Below are 22,875 nucleotides of genomic sequence, written 5' to 3'. Positions count from 1 at the left end.
GCAGGGCTGCCCAGGTCCCCATCCAACCTGGCCTTTGGCACCTCCAGGGATGGGCACCACAGCTTCTCTGGGCAGATGTGCCAGTGCCTCAATGCCCTCTGAGTAAAATTTTCTTAAGGAATATGCTTGGAAAAAATAAAGGCTTTCTGTGACAGTCAGCAGTTAATGTGGTTTATAATGTTTTTGTGAATATTGAACATACTGGCACAAAAGCATCAGTTCCTGATACATTGAATAGGCAGTTCTGAGATTCTGATAGGTTTGGGCATTTTTTTTGAGGATCGATATTTCTCTTATGTAAACTACTGCAAATTTTAGTGTGAAAACTATTATTATCTAAGAAATCTTTAAGGTGATAATGTTCACTAATCCAGTTATTGTAGTCTATTCACTTTAAACTAGTGAAAATGTGAATGTTCTATTACTGACATGCTTAAAGCTTCTAACTCTAGTGCCTACTGATCTTTTTGTGTTTGTGCAGATATGTTTACCAGCTGGAAGCCAGCACTTGGGGCGGCAGCAACACTAGTGATGAATATGTTATACAAACACCAGTAGGAACACCAGAGAAAATTCACGTTCCATATAATGTCACAGTAATTGATGCTTATTCTATATTTCTAGCTTGGGACATGCCAGGTAAAAACATATTTCTATGTACCATTTTGTAGCAAAATGAAAGGATGGAATAACACTATTTTCAGGCAAGCAGTTCAATCATTCTGATTTTTTTATTCTGTGTATTTGGTTTTACTGCGTGATTTAAATAACCAGTATCTATATCTACTGTTTCCTGGAGACATATTATTTTAATATTGTTGACCTATATACTTGACATGGGTATTGTGAGGATTAGCTAATCAAAAATCATGCGTTAATTTGATCTTATAAACTGTTACTGAGTACAAGTAGTATGAGGGAAAAAAGCAATTATACTGAAAATAAGTTTTCTCTTATGTTCCAAACAACCTGAGTTATCAACAGGGAAACCTGCCAACCTTTTGGGTTGGTGATGTCTTGCTATCTATGCTGGCAATTAAAGTGTACAGGTGTCCAGCAGGTATACTGTGTTGAACTCCTTTAACAAGAGGTGTGAGAGTGCAATACAGAGATCCTTCACTAGCTTTGACCCTGATATATAATAAATTTAACTCGCTACAGCACCTTAGTGTTACGTGGATGTATTACCTTGCAGGATGATGAGTTAGCAAAGGCTCATAATTTCTTTTTCCTCTTGTTCCTCTTCTCTTGAACATCATTAGGTTGTCTTAGCCTTCAACAGAGGTAGGATAGAAAGGAAGAAATGAAAAACAGTGTCTTCTGTAGTTCATTTCCAGCAAGGTGTCTTCCAGATTCTTTACACTATTTTCAGTTATAGTGAGGTCAGGTTTTTTTAGACACTTCAAACGTTTGCATACTAGCAACAATATGTGTTTTATCAGTGAACTCACAGAAGTGTTGGATGTCACCTCTTCCTAATTATTAAGATGTTTGTGCCTTACAGAGCAGTCACAGCAACATCAATTGACATAAAAAATAAAGTGACCTAGAAAAGGTATTTTGCCTTCAGTGCTGGGATTGCAAGTATTGCAGCAGTGCTTAGCAGCATTCACCCTACCCATTTAAGCAATGATTAATAAATCTATAATACCCTGAGCTGTCAATCTTTTAGTTTTCAGAAGCACAAAATCCATTATAGAAATGCTATAATATATGAAAAAGATTAAAATCTTAAATTAAACTTTTCCCCCTTCTGCCTGGAAGGATTTAGAACCTAGCAGAAGGCAGGTGAATTCGAATGGCACATAATCTACAGTTGGTTTTATTGGAAAGTGGCTCATACTGTATTAGAGTTTTGATAATAAATGTAATTTAAGATACAAAATATTCAGCAACGTTTTAAATAGATTTAAAATATAAGAGTATACTGGAAAAGCATGGGCTTGTGTTGAGCGGGATGCTCTCCTTCATGTTCTAGACTTTTTTTTTCCAGCTGCTCAAATTGCTGTTACTTGTAGCAGTTTACAAGCCTGCAAGGAGCATCAGGCTGTGTGTGCTACATTTGGATATATTGCAAGTAAGATTGTGTATACAGAATCTTGTGTATTCTCAAAGCCACACTATCAGAGGGGCGAGGAGGAGATAGGACATTATGAATCTGCTGTAGAGGATGAAGGGTTGATATACACAGCTGCAGGAATCGTTCTCCTCAGACAGAACGTGTCCTTCTTCCCAGATACTGGGATGCACCCTCTAAACTTATCTTACCTTTGTGGATATTTGGTGATTCAGTCCCTTCTTCTTTTCCTCCATGTGGGGTCAATTATTTAAGCCTTTAAGTGTAGACAAGAGATTGGGTGGTTTTTTTTTTTTTTTGTTTTGGTTTTTTTTTTTGTGCAGTGCCCCTGTAAGGATAGATGGAAAAAAAGAAAAAATGCTATTCCTTCTATCACAGCCCCAGGGCCACTTGCTGATCTTTCTTACAGAAATGGGGAGCATTAAAAAATTAATCATGTGTGCAGAAGCATTTCTGACTGTTCATAATCCTGCTTGTTCAGAAACCTTTGTGTTCTTACTGCTTTTTCACAAGAGAAAGACTCGTGCCTGCAGGTGGAAGTTTGTTCTGGATGTTCCAATCTAGAATGATGTACACAGGCCACTAACAGGTCCTATACATGCAGACTTCTAAGGCCACAACTATTCCTAGCTTGATGGAATTAGCCTAAGCATTTTATCCCTATTCATGTCACTGCATGGTGAAGTAACCTTTTCTTTTCCACATTCTATATTTTTTTCACATATCAATCCAATACACTATATTGAAATAATACAGATTTCATTTTAAACCCAGAATCTGGCTTTTTTTTTATAAGGAATGGGATTTACTCTAGGACAAAACAGTTGCTTTAATTTATACAGACTCCATGAAAAAAAAAGAAAGATTTATATTAACTAAGTTTTCATTAGATGGTACTTTGTCATTATGTCCTCCTGTCTGTGGCATCAGGGATGATCAGGGATGATTGGCATTCTACCTACTAATTTGTTGTAATAAATTTTGATCAATATTCACCCTCAGGATTAATTACAGGTATCACGTTATGCAGACCTTCCTTTTGTATTGCTTTAATCATAATATTTCAAAACTGTGATCTGTCTAAATATTATAACGTTATAGATATGTATCATTTCACAACTCCTTACTCACTAAATAGCAGTGTAGCCAAGTAGTGGCTAAAGTGATGGATTCAAAAAAAATATTTGACACACTTCACTCACTGTAGAACATAGGAATCTACTGTCTGAAATAGGTATCCTATTATCTTGTGTTGCATTGCCTCAATACACAGACCTCAAAGGTACAGTACATTTCACTGACATGTTGGAGAAGGATATGTTACAATTATTATGGAACAACCATTAGTGTCATGGATTGTGTCCTGGTTTTATCTGGAGCAGGATTGATATTGTTCATAGTGTATGATGCTATGTTTTGGATTTAGGAGAACAATGATATTGATAAGACAATGATGTTTTAGTTGCTGCTGAGCAGTGATGTGCAGAGCCAAGGACATTTCAGTTTTCTAGCTTCTCATACTGTCCTGCCAGTGAGGGGACCAGGGGGGGCAAAAGTTGCTGGGAAGGGGCAGAACCAGGACTGCTGACCTAAGTGGGCCAAAGGGATATTCCATGCCATATGACAACATGGGGAAAAAAAAAACAAAAAACAAACAACAACAACAACAACCAACCAACCAAAAAAAAAAACACAACAAAGCTTAGAGGAGTTAGCTGGGAAGCAGCCACTGCTCAAGGAATGGCATCAATTAGTAACTGGTGAGCAATTGCATTGTATATCACTTGTTTTGTATGTGTATTTATATTATGTATACACACATTTATATGTATATCTGTGTGTATACTTATATAATTATAATTTATGTTATTTCTCTCCTTTTTTTTCTGGCTTAATGAATTGTTTTAAGCTCAACCTACAAGTTCTACTTTTTTCCCAATTCTTTTCCATCCCAATAGGAGTGGGGGAGTGAGCAAAAGGCTGTGTGGTGTTCAGCTGCTTGCCAGGTTAGGTGACAACAGATTGAAGCAGAAAAGCTGTATTGAAAAAACAAACAAACAAACAACGCACAAATCTCCTAAGGCATTTCTATAGATATTATTGATGGGTAGGCAGGTAGCCAACCTGCATTGCAACTCACTGACAACCCCACTTGTCCTCGCTGTGGGCCTAATTCTTCTAGATATCTTCAGTTGCTGGTAATAATAAGCTCAAAAGAGGTAAGATTCTGTCCTCTGCTCCTGCGTTATTTACATCGCACACTAATGATTATCCAGATTAAAATGTCTTCTTTCATCATGTTTTAAAACTCTACTTCAACCATTTCTCAGATTGCTTTAGCAAATCAGAGTGAAGGTTATGTAACACGTCTTGATTCCTACTTTATTCCTGTTTGGATCAAACCCTGTACTTGAATGTCATTTGTCTCTGAACTTAATCTTTTAGGTTCACCAACTAACCTGGTTTCCACTTTGTTTCAGAAGAACGATCAAAATGATCTAATAATTGTACCGACTTTTGCTAAGGCAATGTTATATTTCCTCTCTTTTGTTTATTACATAAACTAGTGTTCACATCACATCACTGCAGGCCAAATTTTTCAAGTTCCACGTTCATAGTTTTGCATCCTGAAAGTAATCAGCAACTCCATTGTTGCTGCCTCCCCAGTCTTGTTGGGAACACTTGATACAAATACCTGGATACATAAATTTTAGCACTTAATCTCAGAAAACCAAATATATTTTTTATTGTGTGAGATTAAATATTAACATATTAATTTAGTCTTTATCCTTTCACACTTTTCTTTTTTACATAAAAGACATTATATCCTTATTTTAGTTTTGGTTGACTATAACTGAAACAATTCATCTATTTTGCTTAGGTTGTGATGGACTTTCACATCATGTTCAACAGTTTTTCATAAATTGACTTCAAAGAGATTTTTAGTGATCAGTCTGTAACAGAGAAAGTGACTTTTGTCCCACTTCCAAGTATCTCGTGCTACAGATTTTATTTTATGAGTTACCCCAGTTTTGAAGTCAAAGTGAATTTGCAGAGCTTTTGCACAGAATTGTACATTAAACATTACCCAAATATGCCTACAAAAAACGAGGTTTCATTTGATTGATTTGTCCCATTGCAGAGTGTGCACCTGCTGTGAAATGAAGTCGCAGAGAAAAAAAAAAGTGGAATAATTTGACTTTTTTATTTGTAAAGATAATCAGGGTTTTTCTGATTACATCTTAACTTCATAAATGTTAAATAACCTATCAGCATCTAGTTGTTGTAAATTATGAAGAAGAGTATTGCTGGGAATATTAACCAAGTAAATCCTTGTTCTTTAGTGAACATGAAAATGTGTTATGGCAGGTTGTCATTGTGCTCATGCTAACTTTGACACCAAATAACAAAACTGCCATTTGCACTTAGGGTAAATTGGTTCACTTGTGCTTTTACGGTTCCTTTTATTCTGACATAAATTTATGAACTCTGGAACTAACCAAGTCATGTGGTTTCCCATCTGACTTTAACAAATATGCCCATTTTGTTTCCTTCAGTCATCAGAGCACACATAGTAGCAGCAGACTGGCTGCAGATGCTAAAGGCGATTCTGGAATATGCAAGGTTTTTTCTTAACACACTACTGTGTTGTATGAGTCTATTTCTTTATTTTTTAGATTATGAAGTGATCCTCTGATCTTTAGCATTCAGTGAATTTCATCAAACTGTGGAAAGATTTCAAGTGAATATTTGAATTTTTCAGGGTACCTCTGTAATTTTTTTTTGCAATTTCTTGCTTGCTTCCTCAAAATATTTTATTCTGCTGGATAGGCTTATTAGTAATATAATTCCTAATATATTTGCAAGTTTTAGGAGACATTTAACATTTCAGATTTCTTTTTAGCATTCCTGCTGATATATAGACTGAATGCTGGACATGAGTCGTATTTCGAACTAGGTGTCCTTTGCAGCATATTACTGATTGGATTCAGTTGTAGTTTTTGTATTTAATCTTCCTTGGGAAACCAGGCATTCTGAACAGTTCAACTTCATAAGTTTTCTGGTGATTTTTTTTTTTTTTTTTTGCCCAGAGGATGAGCTTACCTTACAAAAAAATCATTTTCTTTCTTGTAGAAGCTATACTATATTTTAAGATCATCTCTCAGCTTTCCTCTGTAGTATCCTGTACAATTTAAAAATTATCCTTCTATTATTCAGCTCTTCATTATTTTTCCAAATTTGTATTGACAAAGAAAATTTTACCTTTGTATTTTTTCTACTTTCTGTCTTGTTCTGCTTTCACCTCTTCTTCAGAGACTAATATCAATATCCACTTTATTCCTGTGGACTGATCATCTGAATCAGCTTGAAGCCATGCATCCACTACAGGGCTATTTTTTTCAGCTGCTTAGAGTAACAGCATTTCCTTTGTCTAGCTTCTAGTGATGCAGCATATTCTTATTTGAAGGGGGATCTTCGTCCCATTTTTCTTTCTATAATTGTGAAAACTTGGCATTTCAAATATCTTTCTAATCTTCCAAAGTATATCAGTTGTTTATTGCACTACAGAAATTTGAAATCACTCCAATTTCTTGTAATTATTTTTTTCCAGTTAATGTGCATATCTACCACACTAGAAAAAAAATCTCTTAATAGCTGCAAAATAATAGTATAAACCCAGACACTTTATCAGAAAAACACCAAAGCCACAATTAGGAGAAAGAATGAGCTTCTTTTCCAATGTTACAGAAAGATTCTCAAGGTGCAGACAAGGCAAAGAACTGCAGTCTAATGTAGTTGTACTCTGCATGCCCTTTGCAAAAAAAACAAAGAAGCAAACAAAAAATCTTTGAAAAGCCATGCAGGAGGAAACGAGAGAAGAGCCAGGAACCTCTGCCAGTCATTCTGAAGGGATGGCATATGGCTTAGCTTGTTCTCTTGATAGATTTTTCAGCTTCTCAGCCGAACTGAAAACAAGTAATTGACAGCATGGGAAGATGAATAGGGAGGGAAAAAATGTCTGAATTCAAACAAGAGTAAAAATCAGTTTCATTTTCCTTCAACAAAAACTAGAAATTGACAGTTTGTTTTATACCAGCTGAAATGACATGTTTGTTGCCTTAAACTAGTGTATTGTACTTTCCTAGTAGAGTAGGCTAAGCACCTACACGGAGGTACTGCTGCTGGGCTAACAAGGGATAATTTGCTAAATGGTGGCAATTCACTTCTTTGATCATATGACTCTGTACTCCAAAAGCGGTGCTTAGTAGCTGTTAGCCCTCCAAAATAAAGAAATAAAAGCAGCCTGATTCTCAGTTATAAGGTCGCTCCTCTTCCCCAAAGTAGCAATTGCAACACTTGAATTGACTGAAGAGAATTTTGATTTTTAACTAAGGGCTGTAATGTGTATCCTCCAGTTGTGATCTGCAGGTGGATCTTTTTCGGCTTATATTTAAATGGTTTTAGTTTCTGAAAGAGGCTGTAGGCAAAACCTCCAGAGGAGCTTGCTTTTAAAATTGCATATGATGAATGTCTCTTTGAAGTTGTCTTACACTGGTGTATTTCAGATAATCACTGGTTCTTCTGTGTCACAACAGGGATATTCACTGTCGATACGCCTTTGGAATACAACGTTTTACTGAATGCAAGCAGTCCCTCTCTGCTAGTGAAGCCAGCAGGTCAGGCACATTTTGCTTTTGTGGATGGCCTAGATCCCTTCACCCTGTATGAGATAAGAATACAAGCATGCCAGAATGGTAAGAGGTTTTTTTAAAAGACTCACCTCTGTGACTGGTAGGAAATGGAGATTTGCCAGACAGATTCAACTCAGCAGAACAGATAAAATCCTATTTCTACATCAGAGTGAAATGTTTACCTAGTAAAAAGAAAGCCTAGCACTGAATGTAGCATTAAATATTTCTCCATGTTATATCATGAATAATTTACATGGAGATTTAAAAAATGAGTTTTACCCACTATGTGCAATTTTATTACAAACTCTTCACAAATAGCTTAACAGTTTTTGAAAATGTGCACACAGAACAAAATGGGTTCTGCAACTGTTCACCTGGAAGATATAGTAATCATAAAGATACTATGGAAGAGCCTAAAGATTACAAAATTTCTTAAACTTAGTAGAAAATTTCAAAATCCTATTCAAATCTTTCTACAGTGATAACTTGGAACCAATTATCTTCACATCTGTATTGGAGAAAGTCAGGAGAACTTCACTGATGAAGTTGCACTTATTTAAATGAGTGTTTAATAATGAAAGTGGGTGAAATGAGGCAGCATTTTGCCTCATTTTTTGCCCTGAGATTCATCCTCTTTTACTGTATTATCTATTATTTCTGGTAGCTTACTTTAGAAATGCTCAGTCCTGAACTACATCTCAAAGAAAAAATTGATGTTAATAGAAGAAAAAAAGGAGATTCTGTCGCTGTCATTCTAGTATGTTACTGAAATCCCACTTGGCTCCTCCTCAAATTTCTCTTAAAACATTATTTTAAGATTCTATCACTGATGTTTATCTTACTGGCCTGGGGACGTTGTTGCACATTATAAAGACCATTAGGAGATCCCAAAGAGTTTTATGGGGGCAGAATAACAGTTGTGATTAGACAGTGTTTGAAGCAACATCTAAATAATTTAACTTGGAAAAGAAACCCCAACCAGTGATTATTTAAATACCTTTTATTTTTTATTTTATCACATCTCATAAAGTGTCCTCTTGGTTTTTGCTTCCTTGGATGATTTACTGTCTTCATCATGTAAATGTAGCCCTCTATGGAGTTTACTTGGAGAACACATTTATTTTCCTGTATTTTGAACTTTTAAAATGATTTGTTTTGTTGAGGAAGAAACTCTCATCTCTGAACAAATTTCTGGGTTTTGTAGGTGGATGTGGAGTGGGTGGTTGCACGTATTCAAGAACTGCTGAAGCGCCTCCTCTAGAATTGAGCCCACCTACCATTAAAGCAATGGGATCTGCACTCATAGAAGTGAAATGGGCACCACCTAAGAAACCAAATGGCATCATTACCAACTACTTTATTCACAGGTAAATGCTTTATCACCTCAGATTCTATAGCCATACTGAACTGCTTGATTCCTTGATACATTAGGAGGTAAATAAAAAAAAATATGGAAGTATATGATAAAGTTTTTCTCCTTTCTTTCCAAACGTTGTATTAGGATGCTATGTATGGATGGACATATTGAGAATAAAAACTGAGAGAAGAATCACAGTCCAGACCTTCAAATAACAAAAAGCAGGTGAAAATACATTTTCAAAAATTTGAAAGGACAGATAAAAATTGTACCATAGCTGCTCCTATTGTGGTTACTTACACCAGTAGGTACATTCTTCAGCCCACTGATAAGTCAGTTGAGAAATGTGGAGTGGAAACAGGAGTAACTCAGTATTCTTGAAATTTTCAAACCCAAAAACAGTATTTGGATTCCTAACACAGGACAATTTTCTAAGAGGAATTATGTTCCTGTTGTTAAGTAAGTAAGTAATCTGGAATGTGATTATAGCACAGTTTCATTCTATAAAATCTTCCAATTAAATTACAGCTCTTTATGTTCCTTGATGTTCATTCTCAGCTGTCTGGAAGGCTGACTGACAATCTCACTCCCTTTGAGGGGCTTCATAAGCTCTGTGTGAAGATTTTCCTACGTAGATACTCGTGTTTAGGGAAGTATCAAAGTAGCAGAGCGCTGTGCCCATTGATCCTTTAAAACCTTCCTGAAGAGATCCTTCTAGAATAGCTTTAGAAAGTCAGAGGACATAAAACTCAAGCCACATGTTGGACATGGATTAAAACTCTGAAGTTCCTGTTTTTTTTCCAACTACAGATATGTGTGGTGAGCACATGCTGGGCTGAACCTGACTTCTTACACAGAGTTTGGGATGTTTTACCATATTAGAGCTCCAACTGAGAAGACAGAGAACCAAATTACCTTTTTGAATCTGCAGTGTTTATTGATGTAAATTCACTTTCATAAGTACATTAGTAGTCTCTAAAAATTCCCACTCTCTTGAAATATCCTTTTGTTTGCTATTTTTTAATTGTCTGACCAAAAAATACCAGGTCTCCCTCCTGTAAAAAGAGAAACAAAGTGTGTGTTATAGCCTAAGACATGTCCTCAGTCTGTTGGTTTTGTAAATAAAGCTGATGATTACTGCTGCTATTCCATGGCAGCCATAGAACGGGAAAACAGGAAATATAATGCAGAAAGCCTGCTTCAATGAAAAATACTGTAAATTGAATTTGACAGCATTTGATGGCATTTGATTATTCTAGTCACAGCCAAACAATGATATAAAGAGTAATATGAAACAGAATGTGTTACTGCCTAGCAGACTCAAAAGCAATAAACCTTCCTGCAATGTGACACAATCACTTCACAATCATAATTGTAGCCTGTTTGATACCTCTGAGTACAGCAGAAGGGCACTGACTGACATAGATACATTTTGTTTTTTATTTAAAGTGAAATGAAAATGGCGCACTGGGGCTCCAGATACAATCGTTATATTCACCTACATAGGCATGAATCACTTGGCAGTTATTTCAGCTGAAGTTTAAATGTGCTTAGACAACAACAATATCAAATCTTTCTCAGATAGCTGCAAAAAAATCAGAAATGGGATGTAAGCACATAGTTTTTTTTTTCATTTTGTAGCCACACATAGCCTTACATTGTTATAGCAGCAAGGCTGCATTATTTCCATGGGAAGTTATGGCATATATTTTTTTCTTCATCGTGTACCTTTTTCTTACTGCATCTGCACCAAAATAAATTCATTAAACCTGGAATGTTTGGGGAGTTAGAGTGCGTGTGCGTGCAGATCTTTGCATTAAAATGACAAGACTCATGCTTGCTCCTCAAATTGTAAAATCACTGGTGTGTTTGCAGCCATTTTGTTAGAAACTGAAAATTAAACTACTAGTCTAAGATAATAGAGACCATGATGTTTTATTTTGTATTCATATAACAATCTTAAACACAGATCTGAGGCTTTTAAAGTTTTCTAGCAAGGACTGGCTTAGAAGAGATGGGAATGATAAGATGTGGTCCATGAGACAATCCCCCATTCCACTCCTCTTTTCATTCATCATTATGTAACATCCTTGTGCTCTGGAAAAAAATAGTATTATGGTAATAAGTGATGTATTTCTTCTTTTAATAAGACACAGGTAACATTGGCTAATGGAGCTACTCTCTACTGACTACCAGCATGTCATGTAGGATGTAGGAGGTGACTCAGTATTGCCTTTAAAATTATAAGGAGTTGGGTTCATATCTGGCTTAAGGGAGTTTCTGAATTTTGTGCTTAAGTCTCAGCATCAAGTTATGCAAGATTATGTTATTTAGTACAAATATGTGAGTCTAGCTCTCATTAGCTGAGCAATTCTGACACAGAAAAAACAGGCAATTTTAGACAGAGGAGATGTCTCCATGGTTGTTGATTGTTCTAACTTACATTATGGGGGCTTCTAAGCTGATTATGTATGAAAACTTCACTGTTTACACTTGTGGTCTTAAATGTGAACTACACCAGAGACAAGGCACACAGATCTAACCATTATGGGTGAATGTATCAAGGGGTACAAGAACTACTGAAGAGTTTTATTCATACCTGTAATTGGTATAATACCTAATCTAACTAACTGTGCATTGCATGCAGTAATCTCAGTTTCCTTTGGTTGATTTTCTTTATGTTAACAACTGTAAATAGAAAAAGAAAGAAAAATGTTAAAATATACGAGCAACAATAGTATAGGCTTGTAACCAAATGGCAAGTAAGGCTGCTTTGTTTAGTTGGATATAAAATTGTAGAGGGGGATTATTGTTGATGTTGCATTATTCCTCCCCAGAATGATTTGGGAGTGTTTTACTCCAGGGCCAACAAGCACCACACAAACACGTACTTTTGTTGCACAATGACAGATAAATATGTGTGTAAGAATTCTGGATTGACCTCAGGGGTTCACAGAGTATCCCTTCTACATAAGGCGGCTGAGGAGTCAGAGTTGCAGTTAGCATTGCAGCCCTCTGCATATAGCTCTATTAGACATCTGTCACAAAGAAGATTATATTTTCCTCTTCATGTCATCTTGCTCCAATTGGTTGTGGGGCAGGGAGAATCTGCCCTTATAAAAATAACTGTATCTGAGCATCTTTAAAACGAATGTGAGCAGCAAATCAGACTATGTAGATTAAGAGACAGCTTCCAGCTCTTGGAAATGTTATTCTCCTTTGCAGCTCATTGTACATAAGAAACACTTCCAGTTAAATGAGCAGTTGAATCTTAAATCTTAAGACGATTGAAATGATTACAGACTGTTCAACCACTTCTGTTCAAAGTTTATTCATACATGAAGATATTCTGGTTTTTAGCATCACAGATGGAACCATTTACCTAACCATAAGTTTCATTCATTAAATATTCAACAGTAATAAGATCTAAATACTTAACCAGACTACACTGTACAGATTTGCTTGTGGATGAGATTACAGTTGGTGGCAAATTTGATCTTCCAGTGTGAAAAACTGTTTATCACAGACTTTGTAAAATTTATAAAACATAAATGTATGCATTCATTTAAGTGCCACAGCGCTTGGCCAGACAAGACAGGTATTAAATGCAATTTTATTGCACTATAACGTACTCTCTATTATCGACAGAGATCTTTAGGCATGTTTTTTGAGTACAGAGGGAGAGGATTATGCATTTAGGTGCGGGGAAAAAGGTATAGTAGTGGTTCAGCATTCAGAATTGTGCCTTATATTAAGTCAGTGAGCAAGATCCAAGAGATAGTTCTGCACTGGGTTTGTACTAAAAACATTTGATGGAATTTTGGGGTCAAAAAGAAATTTTGTACCCACATTCTATTTCGTTGTGTTGCAAGAGAGAATTGCTAGGGAATCTTTCAGGTTTGTTCTACTTGACATTCTTCAACCACTTCTGATGGTTGAACACAATTTTCAGTATCAACACATCTTATAATTTGCACCTTTTACCACACAAGAGATCTTTTATCTCAAAAGTCCTGTTCTGAGGTAGACAGTCTACACAGCGCCCATACGGCCTTATCTCAGAATTAGGCAAAAATTTTCTTGTTTCATGTAAGAAAACAGTGTGCTCATACATGCCTTATATATGCACAAAGAATGAATACACTGATGTGTACACAAATGGATTCTTTATATTTTTCACATTTTTATTTATGTACGTAGATATGTATTATTACAAAGCAGCTAAGATTATCCATTTTTAAAAACAGTTGCATTATGTATTTTTCAAGTAGTACCTAGCAGTGCTCTAGAAAGATAAAAGTCAACAGAATTCTGCAAAATGCAAGTTTTCTCTTGCCAAAAAAATATTCTTCAGCTTCTGTGTGTGTGTAGTGATGATGACACCTGGTAGAGACAAACCAATTTTATTTCTGCAAATTTGCCCTACTTGCAATAAATGTGGCAGATAATGTAATTTGGTTTTTTGTTTTTGGCAAGAAGGGTGAAAGTGCTTTTATGTTTTGCAAAGGCTAAGGTTCTTGTGAACAGTAAGAAAAATACTTAAATTCATTGCAGTACAGCACAGCCGTCACTGAGATTTATCACAGTGTTTAAATGTAACCAACTTAATTTCACACAAACATTTTTATGCCAAGTGAAAGAATTGATTTGATAACTTGGTTTTGAAGATGAGTGCTTTCCCTTTTACATCTGTTGTAAATAATGTATTAGAAGTGGCCACATTAGAAAAAAGGTGAGGTTCATCTGTAATCATCTCTGATACCCAGAATATCTCCAGGTTCAACACAAGCAGATATTTGGTAGGGATGTGTGCTAAATATACAAATATGTGTGGGTATGTATAATCTATATATAAATCAACAAAAGGTAAGTAAAAAAAAAAAATCCATATCCAAAAGCCTATACAGTTAGCTGTCTTCATATATCTTACTTTGTATTTTAGAACAAGTTTGTATTTTTGAAACCAAAACAGCACTGGAAAAATATACCATTTATTATTAAAAGAACTCTGTGATATTTTAATGAGTTTTTGTGATAGGGCTGCAAATTCTGCTGAGTTGTTTATGCACAAGACATTGCTTGTTCCACTTACAAGAGTAAATGGGATGTTTATTGTGAACGAACTAGAATTGAAGTGTTCAGCTTTGGTTTTGAGGCTGTGTTAGAATATTTATCCCTTACTGCCTACGTAACATTTTGCTATAATAATTTAGGGTGAGTTTTCCATAAGTGAGCAATCCTAAGGTGCATACCTCCAGTAATGATTTAATTTTGAGAAATGTTGAAAAAATTGCACCTGTATTATAATCTAAGTCTTTACTTTTCAGCTAAAATAGATTTCAAATTTCACTTTCCAAAATTTTAAAATTCTCATATCTGATGTATTCTATCCTGGAAGAACAATGTGCCATCAGATAATGCAAATCTGATAGCATGGAGTGTGACAGCACACCTGTTTGAAATGTGTTTTGTGGTATCCTTCTCAATGAAGGAGAATAATGATTAAATAATTGCCAAAAATTCTTTTTCACACCTGAGCACCTAACACAGGTTCACAGAAATACTTGCAGAGATGAATAAGCAGTTCCTCGCATGTGTATAATGAATAAAAATGTGTTCTGTACTTTTGTGAGCTGCAGGATGAACTTTGAAATTCATTATCTGCTACAGTGTGACTGTTAAAAGTTATTTTCAATTTTAAATGAATTGTCTTTGATTTCATTTCAGACGTCCTGTGGGCAGTCAAGAAGATCTGCTTTTGTTCATCTGGGCTGAGGGAGCTTTGGAATTTATTGATGCATCTGATGCTCTACAGCCTTTTACTCTCTATGAGTATCGTGTCAGAGCTCAAAATGCTGTGGGGTCAGTGGATAGCCTGTGGGCTTCAATCCAAACTCTCGAGGCTTCCCCATGGGGCATGGCAGCCCCTTCAGCACAAGCAACAAGTGCATACTCGGCGCGGCTGAATTGGACCCAGCCTGTGTTTCCCAATGGTGTTATAACTCTGTATCGAGTCGTCTATCAAGAAAAGCGTAGTGATCCAACATTCAGCATCCCAGCTGTTACAGCGCTAACTGTGAAGGTAAGAACTGGCCAAGAAAATCAGGCTTGGGTTGTTTTTGTGCTGTTTTGATCTCTGTGGCATTTTAAAATCTCATTTTACATGGATTTGGAAAGTGGAGTTTCCCAATTGCCAGTAGTTTGTTGTTATAAACTTTGGGATTAGTCCAGTGAAGACTGAAACATTTCATATTAATGTCTAATCTTTAGTAGATCAAGTCAGTTGCTCAAAAATATACACAGCTCATGCCTGGAGGACACGCATCTAACTTTACCTTACTCAGAAAATACTGTCTTCAGATTTTTATCTGACTGTCAAAATAGTTCCAGAACATCTGCACGAAGAACAAAAACGGTCCTTGTACGTCATGCTGCTTTTTTTAATTCAATTGGAATCATAAACTGAGTGAATTCATTAGTAATTAAGTAGTTTACATATGCAAAGCATTTGCTCACATACACTTTTGTAAAGATTCCCTTCTTAATTCATCAGTAACGAATGCAGATCTATTACTTTCATTACACTTACTTACCATGAAACGTTACTTTTGCACTGCTAAGATATCTTTCCCCTTTGAGGGACTTTGCAAACATGACTATCTGTATTACTTTTCTATGTAGTATGTGGAGGGATATTAGGGAAAAGGTATGAGAACAGTGGGTAAACTGGTGAAGGAAGTGGTGGTTGTGTTTTGTGCAGTTGCCACTACCGCTCCTATCTATATACAATATCCCAGTCTTCCTAGAGAAAGACAGCACCTAGTCAGGTGATAGAATTGTACTGCAGTATCTTAGGATAGCTGCTGTGTTTGGCAGCCTCCTGAAAATAAGGTTTTATAAAATGCTTAAGGTGGTTTTAACAAAGTTAGGTTTCCACAGCCGTGCGACCTCAACTCCACAAAGCTAGGATTTTGCCTAAATTAAATTCACAGTCCATGTTCTTACTGGATAATGCTGAAAAGCCACTGAACTTTTAATTAAGCAATTAATTAGCGTTCTGTTTGACAATCATGTGGAATTGTAAAGTACAATCTCTGGAATACCCAGTAGTAACCTTGAAGTAACAACCTTAGGCAAACCTTGACAAGAAAATAAGGGAGAAGCTTCCAGTTCAGGAATCTCATGTACTCTTCAAAGTCCAAACGTATTAAGTTTGTAATGTGTCCTTCTGAAACAGAAGACAAATCTTGAAGAGAATGCTAGGAATATGTCCTTTATGCACCTGAAAACCTGAAGTTACATTTCCAATATACAGTGTGGTAGCTTTTAAAAAGTAGATTGGAATTCCCAAGTTATTGAATTTCAGTAGGATTGTTGTATTTCACTCCCTTAACTTGTTTTTAAAAAATAATCACAATCATAATTGTGATGAAACACCTACAATTTTAACACCAGCAAAATGGTATGGCTTCTCCTAACACCCTACTTCAGCAGCATGCAGTGTGTTGCTGAGCATCAAAATTGACCTGGCCAGTGATGCATTGTAATGTCTTCTAAGAATGCCAACAACAACACAAAACGTCCAAGATGTTTGTAGTGTGGGTAATAAAACCTACCAAAATGACCCTTTAAATAATGTTGCCACAGACTGTTTCTTTAACAGCATCAGTTAAAGGTCTTTTAAATTAACAAGCTATTATTTACTGAATCAGTGTTTTCCTGGATTCAAAATCCTTTTCTTTCCTCAAACACCATCCTGAATCAAAATTACGTTCTGGCAGCATATGTATTGCTACTCTATTAGTGCTGTGGTGGAGCTGACTTGCATGTTTTTTGTACTGTGTTTTGTCATGAATTTTATCAAATATTTATGGTCACTGAAAGTAATGCCTCCTAGTTATTTCCATGGAAACTACTATGGATATAAAGAATACAATAACACTGTTTGATAGAGCAAACTCTCAGCTACAAAACTCCATTTTCAACAGTCACCACCATTAGCTGTGCATTTTTACCAGATGACAAGATCCTTCATGCTGTGCTAGTAAAATCTGCATGGCCATCCAGAACGTGGCTTGTCTTTCATGTTGTTGAAACCACTGCTGAAATACACTCCTCACCACCTCATTGTGCTCACATTCACTGTTTGGCCTCTATAAGTGCTCAGCAAGCATTGATGAATATCAGTGAGTGCCATTTTTTCTGTGTGGAGCAATTCAGCAACACACTTCTGCTTCATATGCACTTCCATGTCAGATGCAATTGTGTCAGACTGCCCCTCTGCTGCCATCTGTCACATGGCAGCAAAATGTAAGGAAGTGTTGAGGAGAAGGTTCTACCTGTAATGCCATACCGCAGGTATCCACCTCTGACACTGTAGGCCAACATAATAGGAGGCATTACATTTGGATCAGCCCTTGTAGTTTTTGCCAGTTTTTTTTTTTGTTATTTATTTTTTTAATTGTTAAATATTGTGTTACCTTCTGGGGAGAAATCTTTCCACAAAGCCCTTCCATCAGTTGCACTTACTGTTGCAATTGCATTAACTCAGTGGAGTTATTGCTGATTTATACTGAGAAGCTGAGAACTGAATCCTCCCTCTTCTGTTCTCAATATAGCGGAACTAAAGCTTTGAATCAAAGTTATTGACACAGTGCATAGAGTCCTGTTATCAAAGATATCTTGTGGAGGTCAGGTCAATTATCCCAACAGGCAAAAACCTGGATAGCAACTTTCAAAGTTATAGCCCCTTTAAAACAGAGTTTTATCATGAAATTGCTGAAATACCCTTAACTGTAGCTTTGTGAATGAGACACTTTAATTAAAATGTAATTTTATTGAAGGAACTAGCATTTCAATGATTAAACTTCTGCCCCTTTAAAATATAGCTTTCAGGGGTACTAGGCTAAATCATTTAATCTCCTAAAGCATCTCTATTGGAGCTCCCTCGTGGGATACACCATTAGTCATTCTCTCACACAAGCTTCCATGTTACAAGCAAGACTTAAAGTATTAAGCGAGCAATGAGTTCGGTCCTTTATTTAATCTGTTAGACTCCATTTTTATCTCATTAGATTATTCCAGAAAAAAAAAAAGCAGTGCTGGAATCACGTTAGCCAATCCCACCCTCCCTCTTATTGGCCATACCCTGGTTGTCTGCAACGAGACCTAAAGCTTGACTGAAGTCCAAACACTATCCTGATGGCACTGAAGGATACATCTAATTGCTAATGCCACTGCAGGCCATTCTAATGGGGCAATTTCTTTTCTTCCCATTTCCAAGGCAAATGGGGAGCATCTTCTGTGTTTCCAAATCATTTTATAGTTTTATGTAGGCTACTTTCCTGTTTCTTCTCCAGTGAAGGTGTATTAATCTGTATTTGAACTGATGTGTCAAAGTTGTAGCTGTCCAGTATTGGTAAGGTTATCACTGACCACTTTAAGCACTGCCTGTGGAGATAAAAATGAGATTTCCACTCTGCTACCATGCACATGTATAGGGATTCCCCTGCAGCATCAGTTGCTGATTCTGTACATGTCAGCCTTACCGAGGGTTTGCTGTTAAAAAGTAAACTTCCCTGGCTTGTTTGGCCAGGAGTATACTGACGGGTGGTAGGTGACAGCAAGTTAAATTGATGTTTTGGTTTATGTGCAGAACAAAGTCAAATCAAGACTGGTTACAGCAGTGCAAGCTGCTTCTACAACGTCTTCCACTTCATTTTAACCCTCTAAAGGGAGAAGTGTCTTCTTGACAACACTATTGTCAGACAGATGCGCTCATAGAGGAATGGATTGACATTAAGTTCTCATTTACAGAAACCTGCATAAAATGACCAGATTGACAAATCAGACTGTTTCTCTTGTGAGCACAGGGCTTAAGCTTGTGAATGTAGGAATCAGAGCTGATTTCACTGTAAAGCCAGTGTCAGAAAACAGCAGCAAATCATCAGAGTTGTTTAGCCACTGCATGTCAAATGTTGCTGTGAGATTCAAACATGGATGAGTTTGGACTTCTGCTCAGTAGATGTATTGCAGATATGTAACGCTGTCCTCCTGTGACAATTGTATCAAGTAGTTGGTTGCTTAATGTAAGAGAATTCAAACAGGCCAAGAAGATGAGTAAAAAGTGCAATATGGAGCTGTTAAGAATTCTTGGAGAAGGACAAGAGGAAGCAAGGGTTGTACAGAAAAACCCTGCCTGCATTCAGCAGTGACCCCTGTTGTTGTTCTACAGAATTAAGGCTTTTGCATGTCAAGCCTGCCTTCTTCCAGGATGCAATAGAGAGGTGTGAGCATTAGAAAGCCTTCTTCCTTGGGAATCTTATATCTGTGCCTACCTAGAAACATAGGTCTATTCATGTTGTGTTTTGCAGTGTGAAGCTCTTAGGCCAGATTTTTCCTACTAAGTTTTTTTTGGCATAGCTATGTCAGCTTGGGGTGTAAAAAATTAACATGTCTCTTAGCTGATATCACTGCGCTGGCAAAGCCCTTGGTTTGGATGCAGCTATACTAACAGCTGAGAACATATGTTGGCTTACTTACATTATGTGGGGAGATGGTATATAACTACACTGGCCAAGCTCCTCTTGGCAGATGCTTCATCTCTGGTAGGGAAATCTGTAGACATATTGCAGAATAGCAATAATAATAGAGGCTTTGGTAGGAAAATAAGGCTTTGGCTTGCATGATTATGCTTTTACATCCAGACACTAGTTTTTACATTAAATATATAACTAGAATAAAGAAATAATAACTGCTTACTGTAAAACTTCATATATAATATATTGTTATCAGAAGAAAATCTAAACACACCAGTACTGCCATTTACACAAGCCTTCTAAGCAGGATTACAGACCTCTTGAATCTTGCATCCAGAGTTACTACTTTTCTACTTATCACTTTCAGAAGTACTTAATATATCTGTACTTAATCTTTCATTTCTGTTTCCTCTTATAGACCGTTGACCACTTGACAATGTTGGATGTATCACTTTAATAATAGCATTATTCAGTAGTGCAACATGTAGGACTGCACATTACAGCTTCCCTACAGAAGATAAAATGTAGACCACAGATGCCAGAATAAGAAAAATATGCCAAAGAGTAGGAGTGGTATTATACATACCTGTTACAGATGCCTGAGAAACTGACTGAATTGTAAGAAAGCAAGATGAGGGTAAATGGAGGAGTCCCTGCACAAGCCATAAATTCAGAAGATATGCTACTTAGTAAAGAATGAAAGCTGTGAACAGCAGTGGAGGGCAAAAGTTAATTGGGCTCCATACTGCTGTTAGGGAGAGGAAAGTAGCCACAACCAGAAGCAAGATGGCTGCTTCAGCAATGCCCTAGTACAGCCAAAAGATCATCTCTTTAGCTCTGCAAGGGCTTCTGGGTTAGGGGGAAATCATACACAGGTGACTAATTTTTTTATGGTTCACAGCCGATCAAAGTGAAATTCAGCAGCTGTTCAGGACAAGTGACCACTCTAACGGCTGTAATATAACCTGCTAAATAGAGAGGGAATTGCATGAGAGCAAGAGGTTAGCTGTGATTATCGGCAGGTGAGTGCTTTATTGAAGTTGAAAGACCATTAACATTGATGGAGTAATTATTTCAACTTGAAAGTAATTACCTTGATGGGTGATAACTTCTCCAGTGTTCCCAGATTTGATTGGACCAAACAATTGTGAACTCTTGAAGCCTAGAAAAATATTACAACAATACTGCAATGTTTAAATTACTGAAACCACTGTTAGAGTATTTTAATTATGCTTAACAGTGAAAAGATTTTAACTTGCAACAACTGGTGACCTCTCATGTATAGAGACATTTGCTTTCTAATTCCAATGAAATGACCCACACCTACCACGTGTGTGCTATATGTGATGGGTTTGCAAATGAATCTTGTGATTTAAAAGCAATTTTTAAGATTCAGAGCCTCGTTAGCACAGTTTCAGGAAGGGCTCGTACTGGAATTGCAGTAATTGTTTTATTTGCCAGGAAAGCCTGTCTTCAGATTGAAGTCTGGTATGCTTACTCGGGATGAATACAGGACGAGTGCTCCTTCACATTGAAGGCCGTTTAAAAAAAGAAGGAAGCGTGAGAGGCAATCTGTGTCTCACAGACTCTGTTGTTTCCATGCTGCTGCAGAATATGCTGGATTTGGCACTACAGCTCTGTTTAAATAAGCATTTGGATTGGCACTACGATGCCCCTCCAGAAACTGATTAAGTGCTTCAGTAAGCCCCACCTATCAAGACAGACATGTAGAATTGCCTAATTAGAGCAGAAAGGACAAAATGGATTGTTGCACAACTTCAATGATTTTGAAGTACTACGGTAATAGAACTGGATGAGAAAGTGAGAAAGGAAGAGCGAGAGACTCAAGCTCACTTCTATTTATACCATAGTAACCACGACTACTTCAGCATCTCCCTGGATGCTTTCAGTAGCCACAGAAACATTACTTTACATCCTGGAGAGCTCTGCCAAGAATTAAGGAATCATTGCTAGTTAGGATTCAGGGCAGTAGGGAAAGGTTTACCTGGCATCTGTGAGGTCTGAATATGTGAAGGTTACAGCAAAGGAGTTTATTTCATTACTTATTTTCTTCAATATTTTCTCCCTTATTCAGTGTGAAATGTGAAGTTAACATAACTTTGCCCTTTGAAAAAATCTTAGGCCAGAAGTAAGATTGGTGATAGAATTGTGCTTGCCCATGTCTAATCACACAACCCACGTGATTGTGACTAACATGACTCAAATAGACAAGTGGAGTAGATTTTTGTGAGTAATACAGGACTGGCAGATTCCACATCTCATAACAGTTTTCCTTGATTTGTCCAAACCGTAGATGTTATCATGTGTTTTCATGTCAGTACTTTCTAACATAATAATAATGAAAAAAAAACCAAACAGTATTTTGATAGTTTCTTTCAGAAGTTATAGTTATTTCACAATCTTCATACATTTTCTGTTCTTCTTCCTGCTGCTTCAAACATACTCCCAGTTATTATTTAATTTTTCCTTGACAGCCTGGTCTATGAAGTAAGGCTTCCTTTCCGAAAGAAAGAATCATAAGTTCCTTAGCTTTTTTCTTGATATAAGTGATATATTTTTTTTCTTCTTAATTTAAAGATTGATTCAGTCAGTCCAGCTCCTGCCGTATTGCTCAGAGACTCCATTTCATATCAGATTGGAGTTTAACTCCTCTTGCTTCCCCAGGCTTGGGCGTATCACAGAGTGGCGTATTGGGTTCTCTGATATGGCTGAGGAACTGCAAGGTGAACCTGTGGAACTGTGTGCCGGTGGGCATAAGTAAGAGCAGTGTAAAGGCTGCTCAAATAGCAACATCTGCCAGTGAAGCTCCTGAAGTCACTTTCAACTGCAGAGAAAGTCAATTGATTAGAGCAGAATGTCTGGATCAATAGGTAATTTTTTTCTACAAAGAAATTACTTTTCTTTTTGGAAATATCTGGCATATTTTATCCTTGGGTTTCTCCTTGTGCAGGATCCAGTTTTTACCCATTCTAAAATTATTTTTCGCTGAGTGAGACACATGTAGTATCTACTCTTCCAAGAGATGTTTACATTGTCTAACTTCAGGCATCTAACCTAGATTAGGGCATGAACTTTCTCTACATGAAGCCTCCAGAACAACTGAGGCACCATCAGGCTGCAGCTGTTTGTACTACGTTGCTTTCCTCTAGTGCGTTTGTGTTCCACCAGCATCAGGCTAAAGAAGGTGGT

The 22,875-nt window shown here is 36.8% G+C and overlaps 1 protein-coding gene across 1 annotated transcript in view; it reads left to right on the top strand.

Moving 5' to 3' along the window:
• Positions 1 to 22,875, top strand: part of USH2A (usherin) — a 391,368-nt gene that overhangs the window by 324,235 nt on the left and 44,258 nt on the right. The window contains exons 58-61 of the mRNA XM_052681187.1: positions 482 to 639; positions 7,675 to 7,833; positions 8,975 to 9,137; positions 14,855 to 15,209. Coding sequence (XP_052537147.1) covers positions 482 to 639; positions 7,675 to 7,833; positions 8,975 to 9,137; positions 14,855 to 15,209 — 835 coding nt within the window. The remainder of the gene's footprint in view (positions 1 to 481; positions 640 to 7,674; positions 7,834 to 8,974; positions 9,138 to 14,854; positions 15,210 to 22,875) is intronic.

This window comes from Tympanuchus pallidicinctus, unplaced genomic scaffold (assembly GCF_026119805.1).
Source record: "Tympanuchus pallidicinctus isolate F22 unplaced genomic scaffold, pur_lepc_1.0 scaffold1, whole genome shotgun sequence".
NCBI lineage: Eukaryota > Metazoa > Chordata > Aves > Galliformes > Phasianidae > Tympanuchus > Tympanuchus pallidicinctus.
The sequence above is the reverse complement of the archived record's forward strand: the minus strand, read 5'-3'. Positions and strand labels throughout refer to the sequence as shown.